The sequence below is a fragment of the Macaca nemestrina genome, chromosome 7 (genome assembly GCF_043159975.1).
Source record: "Macaca nemestrina isolate mMacNem1 chromosome 7, mMacNem.hap1, whole genome shotgun sequence".
NCBI lineage: Eukaryota > Metazoa > Chordata > Mammalia > Primates > Cercopithecidae > Macaca > Macaca nemestrina.
In genome coordinates this window covers 55,618,091-55,644,804 of record NC_092131.1, presented here as the reverse complement: position 1 = coordinate 55,644,804, position 26,714 = coordinate 55,618,091, and the positions used below count along the sequence as shown (strand labels likewise).

The window sequence follows — 26,714 nt, the reverse complement described above, 5'->3', positions numbered from 1 at the left end:
CAGACAAACAGAGAGCCAAATCATGAATGAACTTCTATTCACAACTGCTTCAAAGAGAATAAAATACCTAGGAATCCAACTTACAAGGGATGTGAAGGACCTCTTCAAGGAGAACTACAAACCACTGCTCAGTGAAATCAAAGAGGACACAAACAAATGGAAGAACATACCATGCTCATGGATAGGAAGAATCAATATCATGAAAATGGCCATACTGCCCAAGGTAATTTATAGATTCAATGCCATTCTCATCTAGCTACCAATTAGTTTCTTCATAGAATTGGAAGATACTGCTTTAAAGTTCATATGGAATCAAAAAAGAGCTCGCATTGCCAAGACAATCCTAAGTCAAAAGAACAAAGCTGGAGGCATCACGCTACCTGACTTCAAACTATACTACAAGGCTACAGTAACCAAAACAGCATGGTACTGGTACCAAAACAGAGATATAGACCAATGGAACAGAACAGAGCCCTCAGAAATAATACCACACATCTACAGCCATCTGATCTTTGACAAACCTGACAAAAACAAGAAATGGGGAAAGGATTCCCTATTTAATAAATGGTGCTGGGAAAATTGGCTAGCCATAAGTAGAAAGCTGAAACTGGATCCTTTCCTTACTCCTTATACGAAAATTAATTCAAGATGGATTAGAGACTTAAATGTTAGACCTAAAACCATAAAAACCCTAGAAGAAAACCTAGGGAATACTATTCAGGACATAGGTATGGGCAAGGACTTCATATCTAAAACCCCAAAAGCAATGGCAACAAAAGCCAAAATTGACAAATGGGATCTAGTTAAACTAAAGAGCTTCTGCACAGCAAAAGAAACTACCATCAGAGTGAACAGGCAACCTACAGAATGGGAGAAAATTTTTGCAATCTACTCATCTGACAAAGGGGTAATATCCAGAACCTACGAAGAACTCAAATTTACGAGAAAAAAACAAACAACCCCATCAAAAAGTGGGCAAAGGATATGAACAGACATTTCTCAAAAGAAGACATGCATACAGCCAACAGACACATGAAAAAATGCTCATCATCACTGGCCATCAGAGAAATGCAAATCAAAACCACAATGAGATACCATCTCACACCTGTTAGAATGGCAATCATTTAAAAGTCAGGAAACAACAGGTGCTGGAGAGGATGTGGAGAAATAGGAACACTTTTACACTGTTGGTGGGATTGTAAACTGGTTCAACCATTGTGGAAAACAGCATGGCGATTCCTCAAGGATCTAGAACTAGAAGTACCATATGACCCAGCCATCCCATTACTGGGTATATACCCAAAGGATTATAAATCATGCTGCTATAAAGACACATGCACACGTATGTTTATTGCAGCACTATTCACAATAGCAAAGACTTGGAATCAACCCAAATGTCCATCAGTGACAGACTGGATTAAGAAAATGTGGCACATATACACCATGGAATACTATGAAGCCATAAAAAAGGATGAGTTCGTGTCCTTTGTAGGGACATGGATGCAGCTGGAAACCATCATTCTCAGCAAACTATCACAAGAACAGAAAACCAAACACCGCATGTTCTCACTCATAGGTGGGAATTGAACAATCAGATTACTTGGACTCTGGAAGGGGAACATCACACACTGGGGCCTATTATGGGAAGGGGGGAGGCGGGAGGGATGGAATTGGGAGTTATACCTGATGTAAATGGCGAGTTGATGGGTGCTGACGAGTTGATGGGTGCAGCACACCAACATGGCACAAGTATACATATGTAACAAACCTGCACATTGTGCACATGTACCCTAGAACTTGAATAAAAAAGAAAAAAATAAAAATTAAAAAACAAAAATAAAAAAAAAAAAAGAATTGCCAGTGGCCACAGTTTCACAGAAATTAAGATATGGAACAAGTAAGGTGAGGTGGAAACCAGTGGCACCATGTTACTGATTTAGACTATTTCCAGAATGTCCCTACAACCCACCCCACCCCAACCCCATCTCAGAACACCACTGATGGCAAAGATCTATCTACAAGAGATGCTGACAGCAGACCCTGCTAACACAGAAGGCAGAATCCAATACACAGAGACTGTTTAGTTTTCTTCTTCCTGCTGCAGAGGCTACAGGATTAATTTAAGAATAGGAGCAGTGATGCACAGAAATGACGGAAACCCACAAAGAATGAGCTGGCAAAGACATTAACAAAATTGCAATCAAAGACGTGCCAGTCTCTCAGAAAACTCAGAATTATTACACTGATTCTTTCCTCTGGGTAATGGTTTGAGCTGAGGAATCAAAGCCCTCAGGTATGTTCCTTGCAGGAAAAGATCTTTACATAGGTGATGATAATACATTAGAGTTTACACTTTACAAAGTGCCTCCGCATACATCTTTTAAATAACTATGTGATGTATTCAGAGTGGAAACTATTAAACTCATTCTATAGTTGTACAGGAGGAAACCAAGAATGACTTGCCTAGAGCCACATAGTAATCAAGGAAGCTAGGTCAGGAGCTCAGGTTTCTATGTTTTGAACATGTCCGTTTTTTTTTGTTTTGTTTTGTTTAAGTAATTCTGTTTGAGAAGCATTCTAGCACTAGCTACACATAATCATGACTTAGAGTCCATGGTAACTCTGTCACTGCACCTGCAAAATTACAATACTCATTTGATTCTATAAAATAGCAATGCAGACAGTGAAGTGAACACAGACTTTCTGAGGAGTTTAACAGCTACAGCTGAAAAGATCCCTATACCATGTGGTGAGAATGAAGCAGTCAAAGATAAGTGATAACTACAGAAAGGTCTCCTTCCAGATCCACTTAAACAAAATATTGAATTGAATTTAATTAATTCTGTCCCATTTCCTAGGAAAATATTAAAACCAATAAATTACCTCAGAAAATTAAGACAAAAATACCATCTAAAGGAACCCAGAATAGCCAAAATCGTCTTGAAAATGAAGAACAGGGCCAGGTGCAGTGGCTCATGCCTGTAATCCCAACACTTTGCGGGGCTGAGGAGGGAGAGTTGCTTGAGGCCAGCAGTTCCAGACCAGCCTGGACAACACAGTGAGACCCTATCTCTACAAAAACAGAAACAAAGACAAAAACAAAAAAAACAAAGCCAGGCTTGGTGGTGCATGCATGTAGTGCTAGCTACTTGGAAGGCCGAGGTAGGAGAATCCCTTGAGCCCAGGAGTTCAGGGCTGTAGTGAGTAATGATTGCACCCCTGCACTCCAGTCTTGGGGACAGAGTGAGACCCTGCCTCAAAAAAAAAAATAACAAAACACAAATAAAAGAAAATGAAAAACAAAGTTGGAGTAATCAAATTTCCCAATTTTAAAACCTACTACAAAGCTACAATAATCAAGACAGTGCAGTACTAGCATAAAGACAGGCACAAAACCATATACATGTATGCTCACAGCAGCATTATTCATAATCGCCATAAGTAAAGGCAACCCAATTGTCCATTAACTAAGGAATAAACAAAATGAAACATATCCATGTAGTGGAATATTCATCCATAAAAAGGAATGAACTACTGGTTCATGCTATAACGTGGTTGATCCTTGAAAACCTTATAAGTGAAAGAAGCCAGACCATAAGAAGCCACATATTATATGATACCATTTATATGAAATGTCTAGATTAGGCAAATCCATAGACCCATAAAATAGATGAGTGGGTGCCAAAGGGTGCACAGAGGAGAAAATTGAGAGTGACTGCTAATGGGTATGGGGTTTCTTTTTGGGGTGATGAAAATGTTCTGGAATTCAATAATGGTAGTAGTTGCATGGTCTTGGGAATGCATGAAAAAGTACTGAATCATACACTCTAAAAGGGTGAATTTTATGGTATATGAATTATATTTCAATAATATGATTTTAATATAATCCATATTTTATTTAAGCATAATATGTTTGTTAAAACTGTTTAACTTGACAGAAATGAAGCAGATCACTTAGGAAGGATGGGTTTGGTGTAATGATTGACCCTAAAATAAATATCTGATGAAATACATACAAATATATAAACTATAATGGTAGATTCATACTATACCTGATGGTTGACATAATACTGAGAATTTGTATACCAGAATGTATATGTATATACATACAAAGACACATACATACATATTTACATATATACACACACATACAAACCTTATTTCAGGACTCTGTCATGGAACAGTGTCAAAATATCATTTTAGGATAGATCATCTAGTGTCTAATAAAATCCTTATATAGTATCTAGGAGACTTTTTGTTACATCAAATTTCATACTATTTGTTCAATATACTATAATAATCTAGGTTACTACATGTTTACTTATTTAAACTATAGCTACCGGCCTATTGTTGCCACAACTATGTATAAATGGTTAAGATTCGAATATAAATTAATATATACACATCCAGACTACAAATATAAATTTTTCTATGTTTTCAGAAAAGTAGATATTATGGTATGTTACAAGCCAGGATCATAGATTCTGGGCCAAGATCTATTTTCTTGTGGTTCATAATTCTGGCTCTGTCCAAATCAGAAAGGAAGTTAAATTGTTTCTGTTTGCAGATAGCATGATCTTATGTATAGAAAACACCTAAAGACTCCACAAAAAGACCTGTTAGAACTAATCAACAAATTTAGTAAAGTTGCAAGATACAAAACAAACAAACTGGACCCTTATCTCACTCTTAACTCAAAAGATATTAAAGACTTAAATGTAAGAACTTAAATTACTAAAATAAATTATTAGACAAAAACATTACAGAAACTCTCCAGGATACTGGACTGGGCAAAGATTTTTTTTTTTTTGAGATGGAGTCTCCCTCTGTTACCCAGGCTGGAGTGCAGTGGCATGATCTCCGCTCACTGCAAGCTCCGCCTCCCAGGTTCACGCCTTTCTCCTGCCTCAGCCTCCAGAGTAGCTGGGACTACAGGTGCCTGCCACCACACCTGGCTAATTTTTTTGTATTTTTAATAGAGATGGGATTTCACCGTGTTAGCCAGCAAAGATTTCTTAATACCCTACAAGCACAAGCAACCAAAGCAAAAATGGACAAATGGGATCACATCAAGTTAAAAAAAAGCTTTGTTCACAGCAAAGGAAACAATAAACAATCAGCAATGTGAAGAGATAACCCACAGAATGGAAGAAAGTATTAGCAAACTACCTGTCTGACAAGGGATTAATAGCCAGAGAATATAAGGAGCTCAAACTACTCTGGCGGGGGGGGGGGACACTAATAATCTGATTTAAAAATTGGCAAAAGATCTGAATAGACACTTCTGAAAAGAAGACATTCAAATGGAAAATAGGTCTATGAAAACAAGTATTTCTCTGATCATCAGAGAAAAGCAAATCAAACCTACAATGAGATATCACCTCACCCCAGTTAAAATGACTTTTATCTCAAACAAAGGAAATAACAAATGCTGACAAGAATGCAGAGGAAAAGGAAGCCTTGTACACTTTGTGGGGCTCGAGATTTCAGTGGAGAAAGTAGCTGCAGATGGGGTATAAACAGCAAGAGAACTAGAATTAGAAGTGGTGCCTGAAGGTGAAACTAAATTGCTGCAATATTACGATGAATCTTGAATGGATGCTTCTCATTAATATGCAAGGGAAGTGGTTTCTTGAGTTGGAAACTACTGAAAATGCTATGAACATTGTTGAAATGACAGCAATGGATTTAGAATATTCCATAAACTTAGTTGATAAAGCAACAGCAGGGTTTCAAAGGATTGACTCCAATTTTGAAAGAAGTTCTACTGTGAATAAAATGCTATCAAACAGCATCATATACTACAGAGAGATCTTTTGTGAAAAGAAAGCTCAATCAATGCTGCAAACTTCATTGTTGTCTTATTGTAAGAAATTGCCACAGCCCAAACTTCAGCACTTCAGCAAGTACCACCTGTCAGTTAGCAGCCATCAACACACAGACAAGACCCTCCAACAGCCAAAAGGTTACAATTCCCTGAAAGCTCAGATAACTGTTGGCATTTTCTAGCAATATTTTAAAATTAAGGTAAAAACATTTTTTTGGACATAATGCTATTACACATTTAATAGACTATAGTGTAAACATAACTTTTATAATATACTTAGAAACCAAAAAACTTGTATGATTTGCTTTATTTCAATATTTGCTTTATTGTGGTGGTCTCAAACTGAACCCACAATATCTCTGAGGTATGCCTGTACTTAGAACCAGAATTTTATATAACAATAATGTACTATTTGTAAAATATTCTCATTTTCTATAAAACCACATATTTGCTTACAGTTATAAAAAGAAAACAAGCTGGTATGCACATGGAAAAAGCTACACAAGAAATGTCCTCTGAAATTTACAATTTTAAATTTTATAAAAATAGATGAAAGACTTATGCTTTGGTAGGCCAAAGCTCCCACTGTAACAATTTTTTTAATGGCATAAATTACGAAAATCATGTTTGAATACACAGGTGATCTATACAAACAACATGGACTCAATGAATTAAAATCCAAGAAATAGGCCTTCATAGGGGAGCCGATCACTGACTGAAGTCTAGAACCTTTGGCCTCCCAGAGACTGTCCACATGGATGATGCTACCAGCATTTTAGTAACTCATCCTACCATTCTTTTGCTATATTTAGAGTTTAACATTTATGGAACAAAATACAGAACTACATGTATTAAACAAAACAGAAAACTTACTGATATGATTTTCTAGTCCTGCTTCTAATTTCTTCAGCCACAATACAAGGTTTTCTTCAATTATAGCCTGGTCTGAAGGAAATGCAAATACTTGGCCACCTGAATGCAGATTCACCAAAACAAGAACAGGGAGGGGAGGCAGAGGATCAAAATATGCCCGCAAGATTCGTCTCCCCACTGGAGTATTCTTTCTGCAAAAAGGAACAATTGAACATATTAATGTTTCTTTCTACAACAAAATAATGAAAATAGTAATTTGTAGAACATTAAACTTTTAAGTAGTATCATGCCAGTAAGTTCACTTTATGAAAAGATGTACTAAAAACCAAGAGATCTATGACTATGTTATTAGTAACTGGATTCTTTAAAAGTTTCTTTTTAACATGGGGCACTTTGTTTGACTTAGGAGAAAAGCGGCAGCCAATGACAATTTTAATGAAAAGCAGGCATAGCCTAAAGGCTTGTCAATTTAGGCTTGACACAACCAATAGTTTCCTTCCAACATTTGGCCAAGTATCCGATCATATATCAGCTCAAAAATCAAATTATTACATAACTAGAAGATAACAAGATACTTATTTTTATAAATACTTCTTTTCCATAAAATTGTGCCTTTTCTCAGGAAAAAAAGAAGACATTAATTTCAAATTAAAGAAGTAGAAATAATTATGTTCATACAAGGAAACTCTAAGTTAAAGATACTTAGTTTTCCTAATGTAACACATTCCACATTTTATAACATAATATTTTACTCTGAGATACCCATAATGCTAATTGCCTGGGAATGGGAAAATGTTGCCTCAAGCAGTAGAATGCACTGTGAAACTCTTCACAGCAAAAATGTACACTGCCCCATTTCTGTTATTTTTCAAATGAGTCTAAAGAATAAAATATGTCTTTCATCTGATGAATCTGAACAAGAAACAGTATATTATTTGTGAATTTTGTTCAGACATTAAATGTAACACAATCCATACATCTAGAAAACATACTAGGAAATATTGCTGATGAATGCACTGAAATCTGTCTAAACTTTAAAAATATAGAAGTACAGAAAAAGGAACTGAAGGAAAAGGTCAAAAATCACAATGTTTACATTCTGTATTTGCCAAATTTTCTCAATGGGCATCAATTCCTTTTAAAAATCAGAAGAATTATTGCTTTTAAAACTTTACTGTAGAATAAAATTCAATCTAAAATAAGGTAATCTTTGGACCCTGTTTGGGGGAGTTTAGTTACTAAAATATCATGATAACATATTTAATTCCATAAAATTAACTCCAAAGAGTTAGAGTTTCGTTTCCTAATGAAAATGTAATAATTATTAAACTTTCTTTACCTCTTACATATTAAAAAATAAAAACATACTTACAGATTTAACCAGCAAGGGGTAAGTGAATCCAAGTATTTCTGCTTTACCAGTGTCAATATTGCTTTTTTATACTGAGGATTTATGCTGCCATCACTGAACAAAATCAATAATGGTTTCTGAAGTCTGAAATAACTGGGAAGATTTTCCACAGTGATTTCTGGCTGTCAAAGAAAAGGAATAACAACAACAAAAAATTCATGGGGGATGATAACGAATACAATAGAAAACATTCAAATCGCTCAGTCAATTTTAGTTTGTAAAATGTAATTCAAATACATTTTCACTTAAGTAGAGATTTTACTATATTAATAACTATGAATCTCAATCTTTCTCATTCAATCCCACCTCATCTGAGTTATTTTCAAAATAAAACTATTTAGAGAATTTGAGAATAAATTAATTTAAGGGAGTCCCCTGTTTTACAAGATGTAACACTTCTAATAATTTATTATGCTAAAGTTTGGACCAGACTAACCAATACACACATCACAATTGTTATATTTTTCCTCTAACATAAAAATTTTGAAGAAAACTGTAAGCTGAAAAAATATTTTAACATCATTACTTAATAAATAAAAATAGATAAAATTTTACTTTTTCCAATATTATGGTTAAAATCGTAAAATAACCAAAAATATGCTAAAACAAATCCAAACACCAATCTCGTTTCTTTTGAGTTTAAAATAACTGAAAGAATTTAATACGAAATTAGAAATCTAATCCTTTTATCATTTTTATTATTAATTAAAAGATAGGCAGCTGGGAGCGATGGCTCATGCCTGTAATCCCAGCACTTTGGGAGGCCGAGGCAGGCAGATCGCCTGAGGTCAGGAGTTCGAGACCAGCCTCGCCAACATGGCAAAACCCCATCTCTATTAAAAATACAAATATTAGCTGGGCACGGTGGGGCATGCCTGTAATCCCAGCTACTCCGGAGGCTGAGGCAGGAGAATCACTTGAACCCAGAAGATGGAGGTTGCAGTGAGCTGAGATTGTTCCACAGCACTTCAGCCTGGGTAACAGGTGAGACTCTGTCTCAAAAACAAAAACAACAACAATAACAAGAAAAAAAACAAGATGGGGGGTAATCATTCTCCTGCAATTCGCCTATGCTATGCACATTAAAATAAAATTCTTTATGTCTTTTCTCGTATTAATCTGCCTTTTTAAAGTTATTTTCATGGAACCTTCAGAGGACAAAGAGGAAGCTTTCTTTTGGCCACTACACTCTTTTTATTTTAGAAATACTTCCTTTCTTCACTCACCTCCCACTCAAGGAAGGGCCCGAAATTCTATTATATTAATATTAGCAGTAACGACTGTCTATCCTCTCTCTCTTTCTATTCTCTCTTTCACACCTTTCTGTAATGGGGTAGACTTAAACAGTCACTTGATTACAAGTCAGAATCCCAGGTTCTAGATTCAGGGAATTGTCACAGTAATAAAACTTTGAGCAAATCACTCTGCACCCCAGTTTTTAAATCTGTGAAATGAGGGAATTGAAGGAAAAAAAATAAAAGATAATAACCATTTTTAAATGTATTTGTAGAAGACAATTTGTCTAAGCTGTTAGTAACAACAATTGGAAAGTGCAACAACAATGCTAATACATTTAGGATTAAAAATAGCAATGACATAGAAAAATAAAGCCTTCTACCATTATCCATTTTTAGTTCCATGTTCATTATTTCATCCTCTGGATACACCTGTGATCTAGATACATCATCCTGTATCAGACAGATAACCCCCAGCTGACATATGGGGAAGCTGACACAGAGACTAACTTGCTTAAGTCACCACAGCTACACAGTGGGAAGGAGTGATGCTAGAATCCTGGCATTCTGCTCACCAGTTTCCCCTTTCTTTAGATTGCACTACAAATTCAGATGAGCTTGTTTTCAATGGTGTCAACCACCTCTACATACAGTCCTAGTTCATCCTGAAGTACCAAATTCTGGCATATAACTTTCCTTATTCAGTTACCATTGCTCAATTCAAACATTTATTGAGTACAAAGTTCAAGATGTTAAGCTGGGTGCTGAATCTATAAAGAAATAAGATCCTTTCCTTGCCTTCAAAGAATTCATACTTTACAAGAGGGGAGAGGTAAGTATACAGACTGCTATAATAAAAAATTTAATGTATGACAATAAAAAAAATATTGGTTCAAAATTAAGCTAAAATCACAAGGTAGGTGTGGTGGTTAATACTGAGTGTCAACTTGATTGGATTGAAGGATGCAAAGTATTGATCCTGGGTATATCTATGAGGGTGTTGTCAAAGATTAACATTTTTGAGTCAGTGGGCTTGAAAAGGCAGACCCACCCTAATCGGGGTGGGCACCATCTAATCAGCTGCCAGCACAAATAGAAAAAACACAAAACAAAAAGTAAAAAGACTAGACTGGCCTAGTCTCCCAGCCTACATCTTCTCCTGTGCTGTATGCTTCCTGCCCTCGAACATTGAATTCTAAGTTCTTCAGTTTTGGGACTCGGACTGCCTCTCCTTTCTCCTCAGCTTGCAGATGGCCTGTTGTGGGACCTTGTGATTTTATGAGTTAAAACTTAATAAACTCCCTTTTATATATAGCTATCCTATTAGTTCTGTCCCTCTAGAGAAACCTGACTAATACAGTAGGGGAGCTCATGGATGATTTTAGGAATTGATATTTGAACTGGACCCTGGATAAAGAAGGTCTCGTGTGTGCTTGAGCAGGGATTCCAGACATAGGGAACATCATGAGGATAGGCAGAGAACTATTAAAGCGTACATAATATTTGGGAATAGTGATAATGAAGGATGCCAGAGTTAGGCATGCAAGAGGCAAATATGACTGTGAGACCAGATGAGTAATGCCTTGATATGTATTCTAGCTCCTGGGAATACTGAGAAGATTTCTGTATCAGATTGGTGAAACAGTTAGGCCTGTTTTTCAAAAGATGACTAACTAGAATATAAATTTGTGAAAAGAAGGACCAGTGGAAGGACCCTACTCTTTCCTATGTCTGGTCAAAAGAGAAAGACCAAGAGATGTGTGAGTTTAGAAGGAAATTGAGTTCTAAAATTAAAAACTTGGATTTAGGAATCATCAGCTGGTAGTGATGGTAGAAGCTATGGGTATGGATAACATTTTCCAAAGAAAAAACACAGCAAAAGAAAAAAAAGAGTTGAAGATGTAATTCTAGTGAATAAATGAGACAGAGGATGGTCAGAGGGATCAAAGAGGACTGAATTACAAAAGCCAGAAGAAAAGAGAATTTTAAGGAGGAATGGTGTAGACAACAGTTTTGACTGCTACTGAGAGGCTAAGGGGAAACACAATTAAGAGGTCATCAAATATGGTACCTGGAAGGTGACCTTTGGCTCTCTGAGTATATAACAGGCTATAACTGTGTGGGTCCTGGTGTTCTAAACTTGTCAATAATAAAAGCATAAAAAAGGAACTCAGTTTATCTGAGAAAAATACTAAACCTATTTCCTAACAGGAAATAGTCTTAAATATATCAATGCTTACGTAGTTAGTTATTGTGTATTTCGGATTTAAGCATTATTTATCTGGCCCAATTTGTCATCAGGTTCATTAAAATAAAAACTTCACACCATAATAAAAAAATTTTCACCCTCTGGTCATCAACTCTCTTTCCTCATCCAGATGAGGGCACTAAAGTCTCTCTAAAGCCTGTTTAATCTTTATTATAGCTGTTCAGTATTAAGTTGAACACCACAAATAAAAACATTGGAAACAAACACTGTCACAATGCATATTACATTTGCTGTAACTGTAAACAGATTTTGATACTAAGTTTCTCCTACGTTTCTAAGGTTTAACGAATATAACCTTTAAAAAATTAGAGATGAATTTTTATCCACTAGAGATGCCAAGATAAAAAGAGTAAAATGGTACAAATCTTCTGTAGGGCAATACAAAAATTATCAGAAGCCTCAAAAGTGGACCTACTCTTTGGACAACCAATTCAAATTCTAGAAATTTAACCTAAATCCATAATCATAGATACACCCAAAGATTACCTAAAAGGATGTTCCCTAAATTATAAATAAAACAAAAACTAAAGACAGCTTAAATAACCAACAAGAGGAAATGAGCCAAATAAATTTTGGTACATTAGTAAACAATATTATGCAGACGTTAAAATGTGTATCTATAGTACTTGATGGAAATACCATTAATATAAAAAGGCACATAGATACATACAGAATTTTAGGTTTGGGGAAATGTATTTCCTAACATAAACTTGGGTAGAAAAGTTATGGTTGATTATAATTTTCTTCTTTATACTTTTCTGTATTACCTGAAAAAGCCAAATAAAGGCTTACAGTAATTCCAAAAATACTACACTATGTATATTCTAAAGGAATTAATAACATGTCACTAATGACATGTTACTTTAATAAGTGATTTAAGAAAGATACATCATGAACATATCAACTCAATGATTTGATTACTTGTAACCTATAATTTTAACAGGAGGAGAGAAAGGACGAAACCAAGACCACAAAAAGACTTAATAAAGACTGCAGTCATTTAGTTGAGCCCAAAATGCAATGTCCTTTAGATCATCAAGACAAAAAACATAACAGGATATTCATTTAGCATCTATAGCTGATAAAAGTGCCCCTTGAGTCACTTTGGAAATGTAGAAAATATAAGTTCTAGCTATGTCTAAATACGAAAGCAAACAACTAAAATCAGGTAATACAGGTTACATTTGTAGTGCCCTTGAATCCATTATTATACAGTCATGTATCACATGATGTTTCAGTCAACAATGGAGTACATGTAAGATAGTGGTCCCATAAGATTATACCATGTTTTTACTGTACCTTTTCTATGTTTAGATACACAAATATTTACCATTGTTACAACTGCCTATAGTATTCAGTCCAGTAACATGCTGTACAGGTTTGTAGCCTAGGAGCAATATGCTATACCTTACAGCATAGGTACGTAGTAGGCTATACCATATAAGTACACTCTATAAAGTTCGTATGACAAAATCGCCTATCGATGCAATTCTCAGAAGATATTCCTGTTAAGTGATACATGACTGTACAGGTAAAACATATGAAAAAGCCTTTCATAAGAGAGTATTTTGTTCTAAAACTGTACAAATAGGAGGGTGAAGCAAGATAGCAGACTACTCTACCAGTCATCCCCTCTTCCCCTGCAATGACAGCAATTTAACAACTATCTACACAAAAAAGCACCTTCATAAGAACCAAAAATCAGGTGAGTACTCACAGTACCTGGTTTTAACTTTATATTGCTCAAAGAGGCACTGAAGAGGTAGAAAAAACAGTCTTGAATCATCAATGATACCCTTCCCCCATCCCCTGGCAGTGGCCACACTCCATGAAGAGAGAATCTGTGTGTTTGGGAGAGGGAGAGTGCAGCAATTATGAGACTCTGCATTGAACTCAGTGCTGCCCTGTTATAACAGAAGGCAAAACCAGACTGAATTCAGTGGATGCTCACCCACAGTGGGTGTATTTAAACCAACTCTAGCCAGAACAGAATTGCCCATCCTAGAAGTCAGAACTTGAATTACAGCAAGACTTGTCACCTCAGGCTGGAGTGTGCTAGGGCCCAAATAAACTTGAAATGCAGTCTAGGCAACAAAGGCTGCAACTCCTAGGTGAGTCCTAGGGCTGAAATGGGCTCAGAGCCAATAGGACTATAAGCACATATGACCTACTGAGATATCAGCCAGGACAGCTAGGGGGGTGCTGACGCCACCTCTCCCCTCATCCCAGGCTACACAGCTTGTAGCTCTAAAAGAGACCCCTTCCTTCTGCTTAAGGAGAGGAAAGGAAAGACTGGGGAAGACTTTGTCTTGCATCTTGGATACCAGCTCAGCCACAGGAGGACAGGACCCTGGTCAGAGTTGTGAAACCCCTTTTCCAGGTCCTAGCTCTCGGATGACATTTCTAGATATACCCTGGGCCAGAAGGGAAACTGATGCCTCTATGGGAAAGACCTAGTCCTGGCAGCATTTATCACCTGACAAGTGAAGAGCCCTTGGGTCCAGGTAGTACACTGTAGGACTTGAGTAAGACTCTGAGACTTGCTGACTTCTGAGACTGTGCAGACTCAGCACATTCTTAGCTGTGGTGGCGATGGGGTGAGACTCCTTCTGCTTGAGAAAAGTAGAGGCAAAAGTAAAGGGGCCTTTGTCTTGATCTTACACCATAGGTACCAGCTCTGCCACAGAAGGGTAGAACACCAAGTGGGTTTTGGGGGGCTACAATTCTAGGCCTTGGCTCTTGTATGGCATTCCTGGACTTTCCCTGGGCCAGAGGCAAGCCCACTACCCTGAAGCATGAGTCCCAGGCCAGACAGCATTCACCACAAGCTGATGGAAGAGCCCTTGGGCCTTAAGGGAACATCAGCAGTAGCCTGCCAGTACTCCCTGTGGGCCTGTGGTAGCAGTGGCCATGGGGTGAGGCTCCTCTATCTTTCAAAATGGGATGGATGAGTGGGAAGGACTACATCTCATGGTTCTAGTGCTAGTTCAGCCACAGTACAATGAACACCAGGTAGATTTCTAAAGTTTTTTATTTTAGTCCCTGGTACCCAGACAGCAACTCTGGACCCACCCTGGTCCTGGAGGAACTCACCATCCTAAAGGGAAGGACACAGGCCCAGCTGGCTTAGCCACCTCTGATTTTAGAGCCCCAGGACCTTGAATGAACATAGGCAGTAGCCAGGGAGTGGTTACAGCAAGTCTTGGGAGAGACCCAGCACTGTGCTGGCTTCATGTCTGACACAGCACAGTGCCAGTGGTGGTGACCCACAAGGGTGCTTGCATCACTCCACCCCCCAGCCCCAGGTGGCTCAGAACAGAGAGAGGGACTCCATTTGTTTGGGAGAAAGTAAGAGAAGAGAACAAGAGTCTCTGCCTGATAATTCTGGGAATTCTTCCAGATCCTGTCTAAGACCATCAAAAAGCAGTACCTCTATAAACCTGCAAGAACCACACTACTGCTGGGCTTGGGATGCCAACTAATGCAGATACAGTTTAGATCACAACACTGAAGTCCTTTCATACTAGAAAGCCTTCCCAAGAAGGACAGGTACAAACAAGCCCAGACTTGGAAGACTCCAATAAACACATAACCCTTTAATGCTCAGACACAGAAAAACATCCAACAGTACGAATAGTGTCCTGGAAAAGATGACCTCACCAAATGAACCAAATAAGACACCAGAGACCAATCCTAGAGAAACAGAGCTATGTGTCCCTTCAGACAGAGAAATCAAAATAGCTGTTTAGAGAAAACTCAAAGAAATTCACGATAACACAGGGAAGGAATTCAGAATTCTATCAGATAATTTTAAGAAACAAATAATTAAAAAGAATCCAGCAGAAATTCTGGAGCTCAAAAATGCAACTAACATATTGAAGAATACATCAGAGTCCTTTAAGAGCAGAAATGATCAAGCAGAAGCTAGAATTAGTGAGACTGAAGACAGGCTATTCATAAACAGTCAGAGGAAACAAAAGAAAAAAGAAAAAAAATACAATGAAGCAGGCCTACAGGATCTAGAAAATAGCCTCAAAAGGACAAATCTAAGAGTTACTGGCCTTAAAGAGGAGATAGAGAAAGAGATAGGGGTAGAGTGTATTCAAAAGATAGTCAACAGAGAATTTCCCAAACTTAGAGAAAGGTATCAATATCCAAGCACAAGAAGGTTATAAAACACTATGCAGATTTAACCCAAAGAAGATTACCTCAAGGCATAATCAAACTCCCAAAGGTCAAGGATTTAAAAAAAGGATCCTGAAAACAAGAGAAAAGAAATATAACACACAATGTAGCTCCAATACACCCAGCAGCAGACTTTTCAGTGGAAACCTTACAGGACAGTAACATGACATATTTAAAGTGCTAAAGGAAAAAAAAATTTTTACCCTAGAATGGTATATCTGATGAAAATATCCTTCAAACATGAAGGAGAAATAAAAACTTTCCCAGACAAACAAAATCTGAGGAATCTCATCAACACCAGACCTGTCCTACAAGAAATGCTACAGAGAATGCTTCAATCAGGAATAGGACATTAACGAGCAATAAAAACTCATCTGAAAGCACAAAACTCATCGCTAATGGTAAGTACGCAGTAAAACACAGAATATAATGCTTAATGGTGCTGTGTAAACTACTCTTAAATAGAAAGACTAAACAATGAACCAATCAAAAATAATAACCACAACGACTTTTCAAGACACAGATGGTACAATAAGATATAAATAGAAACAATAAAAAGTTACAAAGCAGGAGATGAAGTTAAACTAAAGGTTAACTTGATAGAGTGTAGAGGTTTTATTAGTTTTCCTTTGCTTGTTTGTTTATGCAAACAGTGTTGTTATCGGTTTAAAATAACAAGTTATAAGGTAGTATTTACAAGCATCATGGTAACTTCAAATCAAAAAACAAAATAAATACACACACAAAAATTTTTTTAAATTAAATCATATCACCAAAGAAAATCACCTTCACTAAAAAGACGAAAGGAAAGAAGACTACAAAACAACCAAAGAACAAATAACAAAATGGCAGGAGTAAGAACTTATTTATCAATAATAGCATTAAATATAAACAGACTAAACTCTCCAATCAAAAGGCACAGAATGGCTTAAAAGATTTAAAAAAATAGTAAGATCCCATGATCAGCTGCCTAAAAGAAACACACTTTACCTATAATGATACACAAAGACTGAAAATAAAAGGATGGAAAAAGATAATCCATGCCAATGGAAACCAAAAAGAGCAGGAGTCATTATACTAATATCAGACAAAATAGATTTCAAGACAAAAACTGTAAGAAGAGACAAATAAGGTTACTAATGATAAAGGGGTTGATATAGCAAGAAGATATAACAATTGTAAATATATATGCACCCAACACTGGAGTACCCAGGTATATAAAGCAAATATTAGTAGGGCCAAAAATAGAGATAAACTCCAACACAGTAACAGCTGAAGATTTCAACAACCCACTTTCAGCAATGGACAAATCTTCCTGACAGGAAATCAGCAAAGAAACATCAGACTTAATCTGCACTACAGACAAAATGGGCCTAATTTATAGAACATCTCATTCAATGGCTACAGATACACATTCTTCTCCCGAGCACATGAATCATTGTCAAGGATAGACTTTAGGTTAAGTCACAAAACAAGTCTTAAATCATTAAAAAAAAAAAAAAAAAAAAAAAAACCTGAAATAATATCAAGCATCTTTTCTGGCCACAATGGAATAAAACTAGAAATCAATAACAAGAGGAATTCTGGAAACTATACAAACACGTGGAAATTAAACAATATGCTCCTGAATGACCAGTGGGGTCAATGAAGAAATTAAAAAAGAAATTTTAAAATTTCTTGGAAAAAACCATACCCAAACCCATGGGATACACTGAAAGCAGTACTAAAAGGAAAGTTTATAGCAATAAGCATCTACATCAAAAAGTAGAAAAACTTCAAAGAAACAATCCAATGATACACTTAAAGAACTAGAAAATCAAGAGCAAACCAAACCCAAAATTAGCAGAAGAAAAGAAATAATAAAGATCAGGGCAGATATAAATGAAATTGAAATGAAGAGAACAATACAAAACAACTAGGAAACAAGTTGGTTTTCTGAAAAGTTAAACAAAACTGACAAACCCTTAGTCAGACTAGCTAGGAAAAAAGAGAGAAGACCCAAATAAAATCAAAGATGAGAAAGGAGACATTACAATTGATACAGCAGAAATTCAAAAGGTCATTAGTAGCTACTATGAGCAACTCTATGCCAATAAATTGGAAAATTTAGAAGAAATGGACAAATTCTTAGACACATACAACCAACCAAGATTGAACCATGAAGAAATTCAAAATCTAAATGGACTAATAACAAACAAAGAGATTGGAGCTATAATACAAAGGCTTCCAGCAAAACAAAACAACAAAACAAAACAAAACAAAAAGCAAAAGCTCAGGACCCAGTGGCTTCACTGCTGAATTCTACCAAACATTTAAAGAACTAATACCAATTATCAGGGAAATGCAAATCAAAACCACAATGCAATTCCACCTTACTCCTGCAAGAATGGCCATAATTTAAAAAAATAATAGATGTTGGCGTGGATGTGGTGAAAGGGAACACTTTTACACTGCTGGTGGGAATGTAAACTAGTACAACCACTATGGAAAACAGCTGGAGATTCCTTAAAGAACTAAAAGTGTATCTACCATTTGATCGAGCAATCCCACTACTGGCACACACACGTTTATAGCAGCACAATTTGCAATTGCAAAAATAAAGAACAGTCCAAATGCCCATGAATCAACAAGTGGATAAGAAAATGTGTGTGTGTGTATATATATATATGTATACATACACACACACTGTGGACTACTACTTAGCCATAAAAAGGAATGAAATAATGGCATTCGAACCAACCTGGATAGAACTGGAGACCATTATTCTATGCAAAGCAACTCAAGAATTGAAAACCAAACATCTTATGTTTATAAGTGTAAGCTAAGCTATGAGGACGCAAAGGCATAAGAATGATACAATGGACATTGGGGACTTGTGGGGAAGGGTAAAAGGAGGGTGATAAAAGATATCTTTTGGATAAAAGCCTTTTTAACTGGAAATGGTGGGTAGGGTGGAAGTGGTGATGGTTACTGGGTACAAAAACTAATTTGAAAGAATAAAGAAGACCTAGTATTTGCCAGTACAACAGGGTGATATAGTAAAAAAAAATTTAATTGTTCATTTAAAAATAACTAAATGAGTAAATTGGATTGTTTGAAACACAAAGGGTAAACACTTGAGGTAATGGATACCCTATTTACCCTGATGCGACTACAATGCATTGCATGCTTGTATCAAAATACGTCATGTGGCCAGGTGTAGTGGCTCATGTCTGTAATCTCAGCACTTTGGGAGGCCAAGGCAGGAGGATCACTTGAGCTCACGAGTTCCAGACCAGCCTGGGCAACATGGTGAAACCCTGTCTCTACAAAAAAACTCCAAAATTATCCTGTGTGGTGGCATATGCCTGTAGTCCTGGCTACTTGGGAAGCTGAGGCAGGAGAATCACTTGACACCGGAAGGCAGAGGTTACAGTGAGCCGAGATCACGCCATTGCACTCCAGCCTGGGTGATGGAAGTGAAACTCCGTCTTTAAAAAAAAAAAAAAGCTCATGTAACCCATAAATATATTCATCTGCTATGTACCCAGAAAAATTAGAAATTAAATTTTTTTTAAAAACCAGGCTGGGCATGGTGGCTTATGCCTGTAATCCCAGTACTTTGGGAGGCTGAGGCAGGCAGATCACTTGAGGTCAGGCGTTCGAGACCAGCCTGACCAACATGGGGAAACCTTGTGTCTACTAAAAACACACACACAAAAAATAGCCAGGTGTGGTAGTGAGCACCTGTAATCCCAGCTACTCAGGAGGCTGAGGCAGGAGAATTACTTGAACCCAGGAGGTGGAGGTTGCCGAGAGCTGAGATCGCAGCAACAGAGTGAGACCCATCTCAAAAACAAAACAAAAAAACCCATGTAAATAATAAGAATAGTAACTAACATTTGTTGAATGCTTACCAAGGGCTAAACATTGTACACAAAGCACTGTCAAATCATGTCTCATTCAGTCCTCACAGTAACTGTCTGCAGCAGATGCTACTATGAGCTACATTTTACGCATGCGGAAACTGAAGAACAGAGAAGTTAACCTACACTCAGTAAGAAATCAACCAACGATTTGAAGCTGGGCAGGCTGACCTTCCAGAATACACATGCTTTATAACACGTGTCACCCTGGATTAAGCATGTGAACTGAACTTCGGCCACACTAGTCACGGCAAGACGTAGACTTTTAGCAATGGACTCAAAATGCTGTATGCATAATGACTGAACAATAAAACAGAACAATCCAGTGAATCCTCAGCTCACAAATCACCAAGCCCTGTACCAGCAAAAAATGGAAAAATGTGTATTAACATATAGTATCTTTGATCTAGATTTTATTTCAAGTATCATCCTTATTATAAAACATACTCACAAACATTTCCAGTAGTGCATCTGTTACTATTTGAACTATGTCTTCTGCACGGGTGTTAGCTAGTGGGATGCTCTCTATTTTGCCTTCTGTGTGTCTGGCAAGCAGAAGGGCTGGAAGACTTGCAGCATATTTGTTTGACCTATGGAGAAAGGTAGTATTAAAATTCATGATCAAAATCTAGCATGTCAAAAACATGAAAATCTAGGCTAGGAGATCACAGTGCAAGGCAGCAAATGGGAAGTCCTACTGCTAAGGAAAAAAATGAACTCAATTTCCAAACAAACTTATCTTCTATGACAACCTACATTAAAAGAAAGCAACAGGTAATAATCTATAACAAACTAGATTTTTAAAAAGCAACAAGGCAGTAATCCAGCCAGATTTTTTTCTATACAACTTACTCATCAAGAAAATAAATCAGATTTGGAACACAGTGAATGGTTCTCGACCTTTCTGGACTTGCTCACCACACTGCTGAGTAAGAAAATGGGCATTTATGAGAAACCTACTATCTGCCAGGCACTATACTAGGTATTTCAATTATGTTTTTATTTAACTTTCAGAACTAAAATGGTCATTATGATCTCACTTTGCAGATGAGGAACTAGGACTTAGAGAGTGATAAACGGCAGACACAGACTTCAAATGAGGTGTCCCTGACACACAGTCTGTTCCTGACATAGTCTGTACTCTCTCCACTGAAACAAGAGCCCAAATCCACCCTCCCACAATCCCTTTCACTAACTAAACCTAAAAGAAAATTATCTAAATAGGAAGAAAGCTTTGTGTAAAATTACTAGTGAAGTAGTCATGTATAATAACTTAATTCACGCCAGAACAAAGTATAGACATTATAATAACATAAGCATTAGTTGAGAGGCCAGTTTTCAGATCACTTAAAGGAACCTCTTAGTCGACCAGCTGGTTATAAACAAAACACTGAAAACTACTGGTCTAAGTTTTTGGACCACAGCTAAATGCACAATGACAGCAGAGTAGAAGATTGTGGGTGATTACCCATTGTCAGATGGACAGTCCTCGTATTTCCTTCTTCAATATATACTTTATGAAAATCAGTGATTTCACATATAGAACAAAAGCCTGATCACCAAGAGCATATGTCACCAGTGTTCAAGATGGAAGATTTAAGCTTAGATATCACAATTAGGAATTTGTAGTCAGAAGCTAAGACAGACCAACTACTGGGGCTTAGTATGTACACCTATACCTGAAAATGGGCCATAGAGAATGTGATGTGTATTAATAATAATCTCCAAATTTGCAGTTCAGTCCTTCATTCTATAGCAAAAATACTAAATATAATACTAAATATAATACTAAGTATAAAATACTACTAAAATATTTTGGTAGTCTATAGAAGTCCCATCTTCTAAAGATAACGTAATTTAAGAGGCTAAAAAAGCACTGATTTTTATACACACACACACACACACACGCACACACACCCACTCACCCACCCAGGGGGTAAATAAAAACTCAGATGCTCAAAAAGTAAAATTTATCCCAAACTATGATAACTCCAAAGAACCACATTGTAGGTAACAGAACCCAAAGAGTAAAATTTTTAGAGGAGGATGGTGAAGTACGAATCCAAGATTGTCCCATGGGGGCTTTGGTCTAAAGTAAAATATCTAAAGAATCTATGGTACTTCCCAGGTACTTTATTTCCTAGAAGGAAATAAAAAAAATTTCTTTAGATTGCTATCTTATTTTCCTCCATCAGCTGTGTAAATATAAGCAATTATTAGATAACATTATTTTGCATAATTTCTTCTTCCCTAAAATTAAAAGAACAATAAACTTACAGTAGCAAAACATCTTCTTCAGAATAAATTCCAGTGATAACATATCCTTTTAGGTAGTTTCCTGCTTCACTAAAATCTTCTTTTGCTATAAATACATAGAGAAGACAGAAATCTGAAACCTTTATAATTGTGTATGCTATTCAACTGATGAAGAGATTTATAGATGGTAGTATTCCATTATTAATTAATCACAAATATAAATATTTAAGTGCATAAGACTTATATAATTTAGTGGTTCCAAAATAAATCTGTATTCTCTTTATGGCATGGGATTACTAAAGAAATGTCAATTGATAGAATGCAACATGGTTTCCAAAACAAATGTACTTTAAATGCAATTCATAAGATTTATAGCACTCTAATCATAGTTACTGAATAAATACTTCTTGCCTTTTAATTTACTCCTATGGCAGAGTAAATGGAGACAGCTGTCTTATGTGTAGCCTGAAAAGAGAAGTAGGTATGTAAAATGATATGCAGATTATAACCATAAAATCTAAAAGTATCTATATGCATAAAAAAACAGAAGACTGAAAATTCTAGCCCTCTAACAGTGTCTGTGTTAGGGTTGTGCAATTATAAGGGATTCTGTGTCTTTTAAAAAAACAATTCCTACATTTTCTCTAATGTGTTTTCATTAGTTTTGAACTTTAATTCGTATTGTCTTTTCTCATTTGTTAGAATGTACATATTCAAAATACAAACTATTTCTATAAATTTCTGAATACATTTTCATAAATAATAGCATACTCTGGATCTTGTTAATAATGACTATCCTATAACCAAGAAGCAAGTCTGAATTAAATCATTGTAGACTAATGAGAAAAGCACAGAGGTGGACTTATAGGTCAAATTCTTGCCAAGTGAAGGCCAAATGATAGTTCAATTCATACATGAAAGATTCATAGCAGTCAAATAGAAAAATACCGATGGAAGAATGAGTCACACAGCACCTACTAGGCTAGGCATGCTGAACCCAAAGATCTGTACCTCAGCAGTCAGCACTACATTCATGATGTAAGCATTCAACATTGTCAACATCGGGTAACCACAAGATTATTTTCTTTAAAAAGGGTACATACTTTCCATAAGATTGAGCAATACTGTCTGTAGGAAAGCAAACTTACTAGAGTAGCTCAGTAGGCAGCACGGGGAACTCATTTACAATCACAGCTTTAATGAGAAAACAGGCCAGGTGCGGTAGCTCACACCTGTAATCCCAGCACTCTGGGAGGCAAGGTGGGTGGATCACTTGAGGACAGGAGTTTGAGATCAGCCCGGCCAACATGGTGAAACCCTGTCTCTACTAAAATACAAAAATTAGCTAGGCATGGTGGCATGTGCCTGTAGTCCCAGCTACTCAGGAGGCTGAGGCATGAGAATCGCTTGAATTTGGGAGAAGGAGAATGCAGTGAGCCGAGATCGTGCCACTGCACTCCAGCCTGGGCGACAGAGAGAGACTCCGTCTCAAAAAAATATATACATATATATTTTAGCCCATGCTACATCAAAGTAGAAAAGACTCATAAGATTATAAACTAGAAATGACTGGGTGTCTGTACTTTCATTTCTAAGAGAAAACAGAGTGAAATTCCAGTCAATAGATAAACTATATCTAAAGCAATGACATAACAGAATCTGTTTCAGCTTCATTTTAGGTAAGTAGCAGTAGAAAAGTACACCATTATTTCCATATAATTTCCTCATACAAAAGACTCTCTATTTATGAATATGTCTCTTGAAAAGTCTCTTCATAAATCCACGTGTTTGTAAATCCTAAGTGACTCACAGGATGGAAAAATCTATGACTGTAGATCTCAGATGCATATTCATTTCCACTAAACTAGAATACATATTTTCCTCTGAACATTAAAAACCAGGCATATTCTCCTCCTTGCTAAAAACTGCATATATGTCAAAATATATGGCAACCTCAAATACAAGAAAGTACTCAATTATCTAAATAAAAAGATGCATAAAAAGCTTTTCAGCTACTATAAATATATTTTAATTGCATAAAATAAACACATTTATTTAGCAATATTGATTTTTTTCTATCACATCTTATTGAATAATTATTTTTATAGACACACATATATACATACATCTGTTTTTTACCTCTGTCAGCAGGGAGAGTTGAGAACCAAGAAAACCTCAGTAACGAAAAGCACTCCTAACCCCTATATTATACAAACTAGATAAAAGAGATGGATAAACTCCTGGACACATACACCCTACCAAGACTGAACCAGGAAGAAATTGATTCCCTGAACAGACCAATAACAAGTTCCGAAACTGAATCAGTAATAAATAGCCTACCAACCAAAAAAAGCCCAGGACCTGATGGATTCACAGCCAAATTCTACCAGACGTACAAAGAAGAGCTGATACCATTCCTACTGAAACTATTCCCAAAAATTAAGGAGGAGGGACTCCTCCCCAGCTCATTCTATGAGGCCAGCATCATCCTGATACCATAACCTGGCAGAGACACAACAAAAGAAGAAAACTTCAGGCCAGTATTCCTGATCAACATTGAAAGTCCTCAACAAAGTACATGCAAACTAAATCCAGTGGCACATCAAAAAGCTAATCTACCACAATCAAGTAGGCTTCATCCCTGGGATGCAAGGTTAGTTCAACATATGCAAATCAATAAATGTGATTTATCACATAAACAGAACTAAAGACAAAAATCACATGATTATCTCAATAGATGCAGAGAAGGCCTTCAATGAAATACCCCTTCATGTTAAAAACTCAATAATACTAGGCACTGAAGAAACACACCTCAATAAGAGCCATCAATGACAAACCCACAGTCAACATCATACTGAATGGGCAAACGTTGGAAGCAATCCCCTTCAAAACTGGCACAAGACAAGGACGCCCTCTTTCACCACTCTCATCCAACACAGTATTGGAAGTCCTAGCTGGAGAAATCAGGCAAGAGAAAGAAAAAAAGAGCATCCAGGCTGGGCGCAGTGGCTCACGCCTGTAACCTCAGCACTTTGGGAGGCCGAGATGGGAGGATAATGTGAGCTCAGGAGTTTGAGACCAGCCTGGGTAACATGGCGAAACCCTAGCTCTATTAACAATACAAAAATTAGATCTCTGAAAGGAGAATTATAAAACGCTGTTCAAAGAAATCAGAGAAAACACAAATAAACAGAAAAACATCCCAAGCTCATGAATGGGAAGAAACACTATCATTAAAATGGCCATACTGCCCAAAGCAATCTACAGATTCAATGCTATTCCTATCAAACTACCAATGATATTTTTCACAGAACTAGAAAAAAATATTTTAAAAATCGTATGAAACTCAAAGAAGGTTAAACATTATTTTTTGACAGTGTTTTTCACGTAATTTTACATAATAAATAAACCTGTTCATTCTCTCTCTTTTGGATGCTGCAGGCGCCCTCTGTAACGTTTCAAAGTCAGTTTGAGGTCAAAAAGACTTAATTTTAAACTTGATTTTGGGAAGCCTATTAAATATGTCAAAAGTCTAAACCACTTATCAAAATAGATCACAGGTCGCTGTAAAATAAATCATTTGTTTAGCCAAAGTGATAATTAAAAGGTTTTAAAAAGCAAACAACTTTATTTGTTGATTAAAAAAGGACTCAGTTTTCAAAAACAATTAAAGGACCTAATAAAGATAGAATATGTCTCCTCTTTCTCTCTTTTTTGAGAGTTTATTCAAAAGGTGAATAAAAGTGTTTTATTCTCTTATTACATGAAATTTATGTGCAAAAGAGAAAACTAAATTTTTGTTCTTGTATTAGTGTATGATCAATTCTAAAGCTGATTTTAATAAAAACTTATAAACAAATCTCATTTCAGTCAGCTTTTAATAACACAAGATTTTAAAATAAACTTTTTGTAATCTCATAAAAATTTTGAAGTTTTCTTTAACTTTCTACAATTTATTTAATCTATATCTTTTTTTATTCTTTTAATTTGAAAAAATCTTTAAGTAACTTCTAAACTAAATTTTTTTCTCACATTTTTATGCCTTTATAACTTTCCTCACCAAAAATATATCTTGCTTTTTTAATAGACTCTTTATTTACAATTCTCTTACATTTAATAGTTTTAATTATATTAACTATAATTTTGACTCTTAGTAACCCAAAATCTAGCAAAAACCTAGAAATTAATTTTGAACTGTTTTATATCAATATTTATAGATGAAAACCATTTTATAATTTTTAGAAAGATATTTTAATTTTATTAACAAATCTATTTAGCTTTTTTATATCATGTAAAAATAAGATGTCAAAGTACATAAACAAACATATTTAATAATTAATGTTTTAGTATTTTAACTTATTTAGGAATGACTCAGACATTTCATTATTATTTAACATGACTTTAAGATTTTTGATTATTGGAAAATAAATAATGACACAGGTACCCTCCTAAATGTCTTTCTCAGCTGTACTGAGTACCCATGTGGCACCCAATGCTTACAAAAGGCAGGGCTCTTTTGGGTCCTAAATTTACACACCAGATGTCAGGACAGAAGACAGGGCTGTGAAAAGGATGTCTGGAGAATCTGACCACTCCCAGCATGGCCATGAGGCAAATCCGGGCCAAGCAAGCAGGAACAAGGGGCCCCGCAGCGGGTTACCTAAGCATTGTCAACACGCCTCCAGGCCTCACCGTGGCCACCTGTCCAGACCCCAGAATCTTGAAGCTCAAAACCAAAGACCAGCTTATAATA

At 36.3% G+C, this 26,714-nt stretch overlaps 1 protein-coding gene across 4 annotated transcripts in view; it reads right to left on the bottom strand.

Annotated features, from left to right (window-relative positions):
- Positions 1-26,714, bottom strand: part of LOC105481818 (thioredoxin domain containing 16) — a 129,106-nt gene that overhangs the window by 23,211 nt on the left and 79,181 nt on the right. For all 4 annotated transcript variants that reach the window (XR_011625880.1, XR_011625879.1, XM_011741568.3 and 1 more), the window contains exons 17-20: positions 21,983-22,067; positions 20,157-20,295; positions 8,073-8,233; positions 6,701-6,891 (exon numbers count right to left, since the gene is read on the bottom strand). Coding sequence is in view for 2 of the 4 variants with exons in the window: in XM_011741568.3 (XP_011739870.2) it covers positions 6,701-6,891; positions 8,073-8,233; positions 20,157-20,295; positions 21,983-22,067 (576 nt within the window). In the remaining 2 variants the exon portion in view is untranslated. The remainder of the gene's footprint in view (positions 1-6,700; positions 6,892-8,072; positions 8,234-20,156; positions 20,296-21,982; positions 22,068-26,714) is intronic.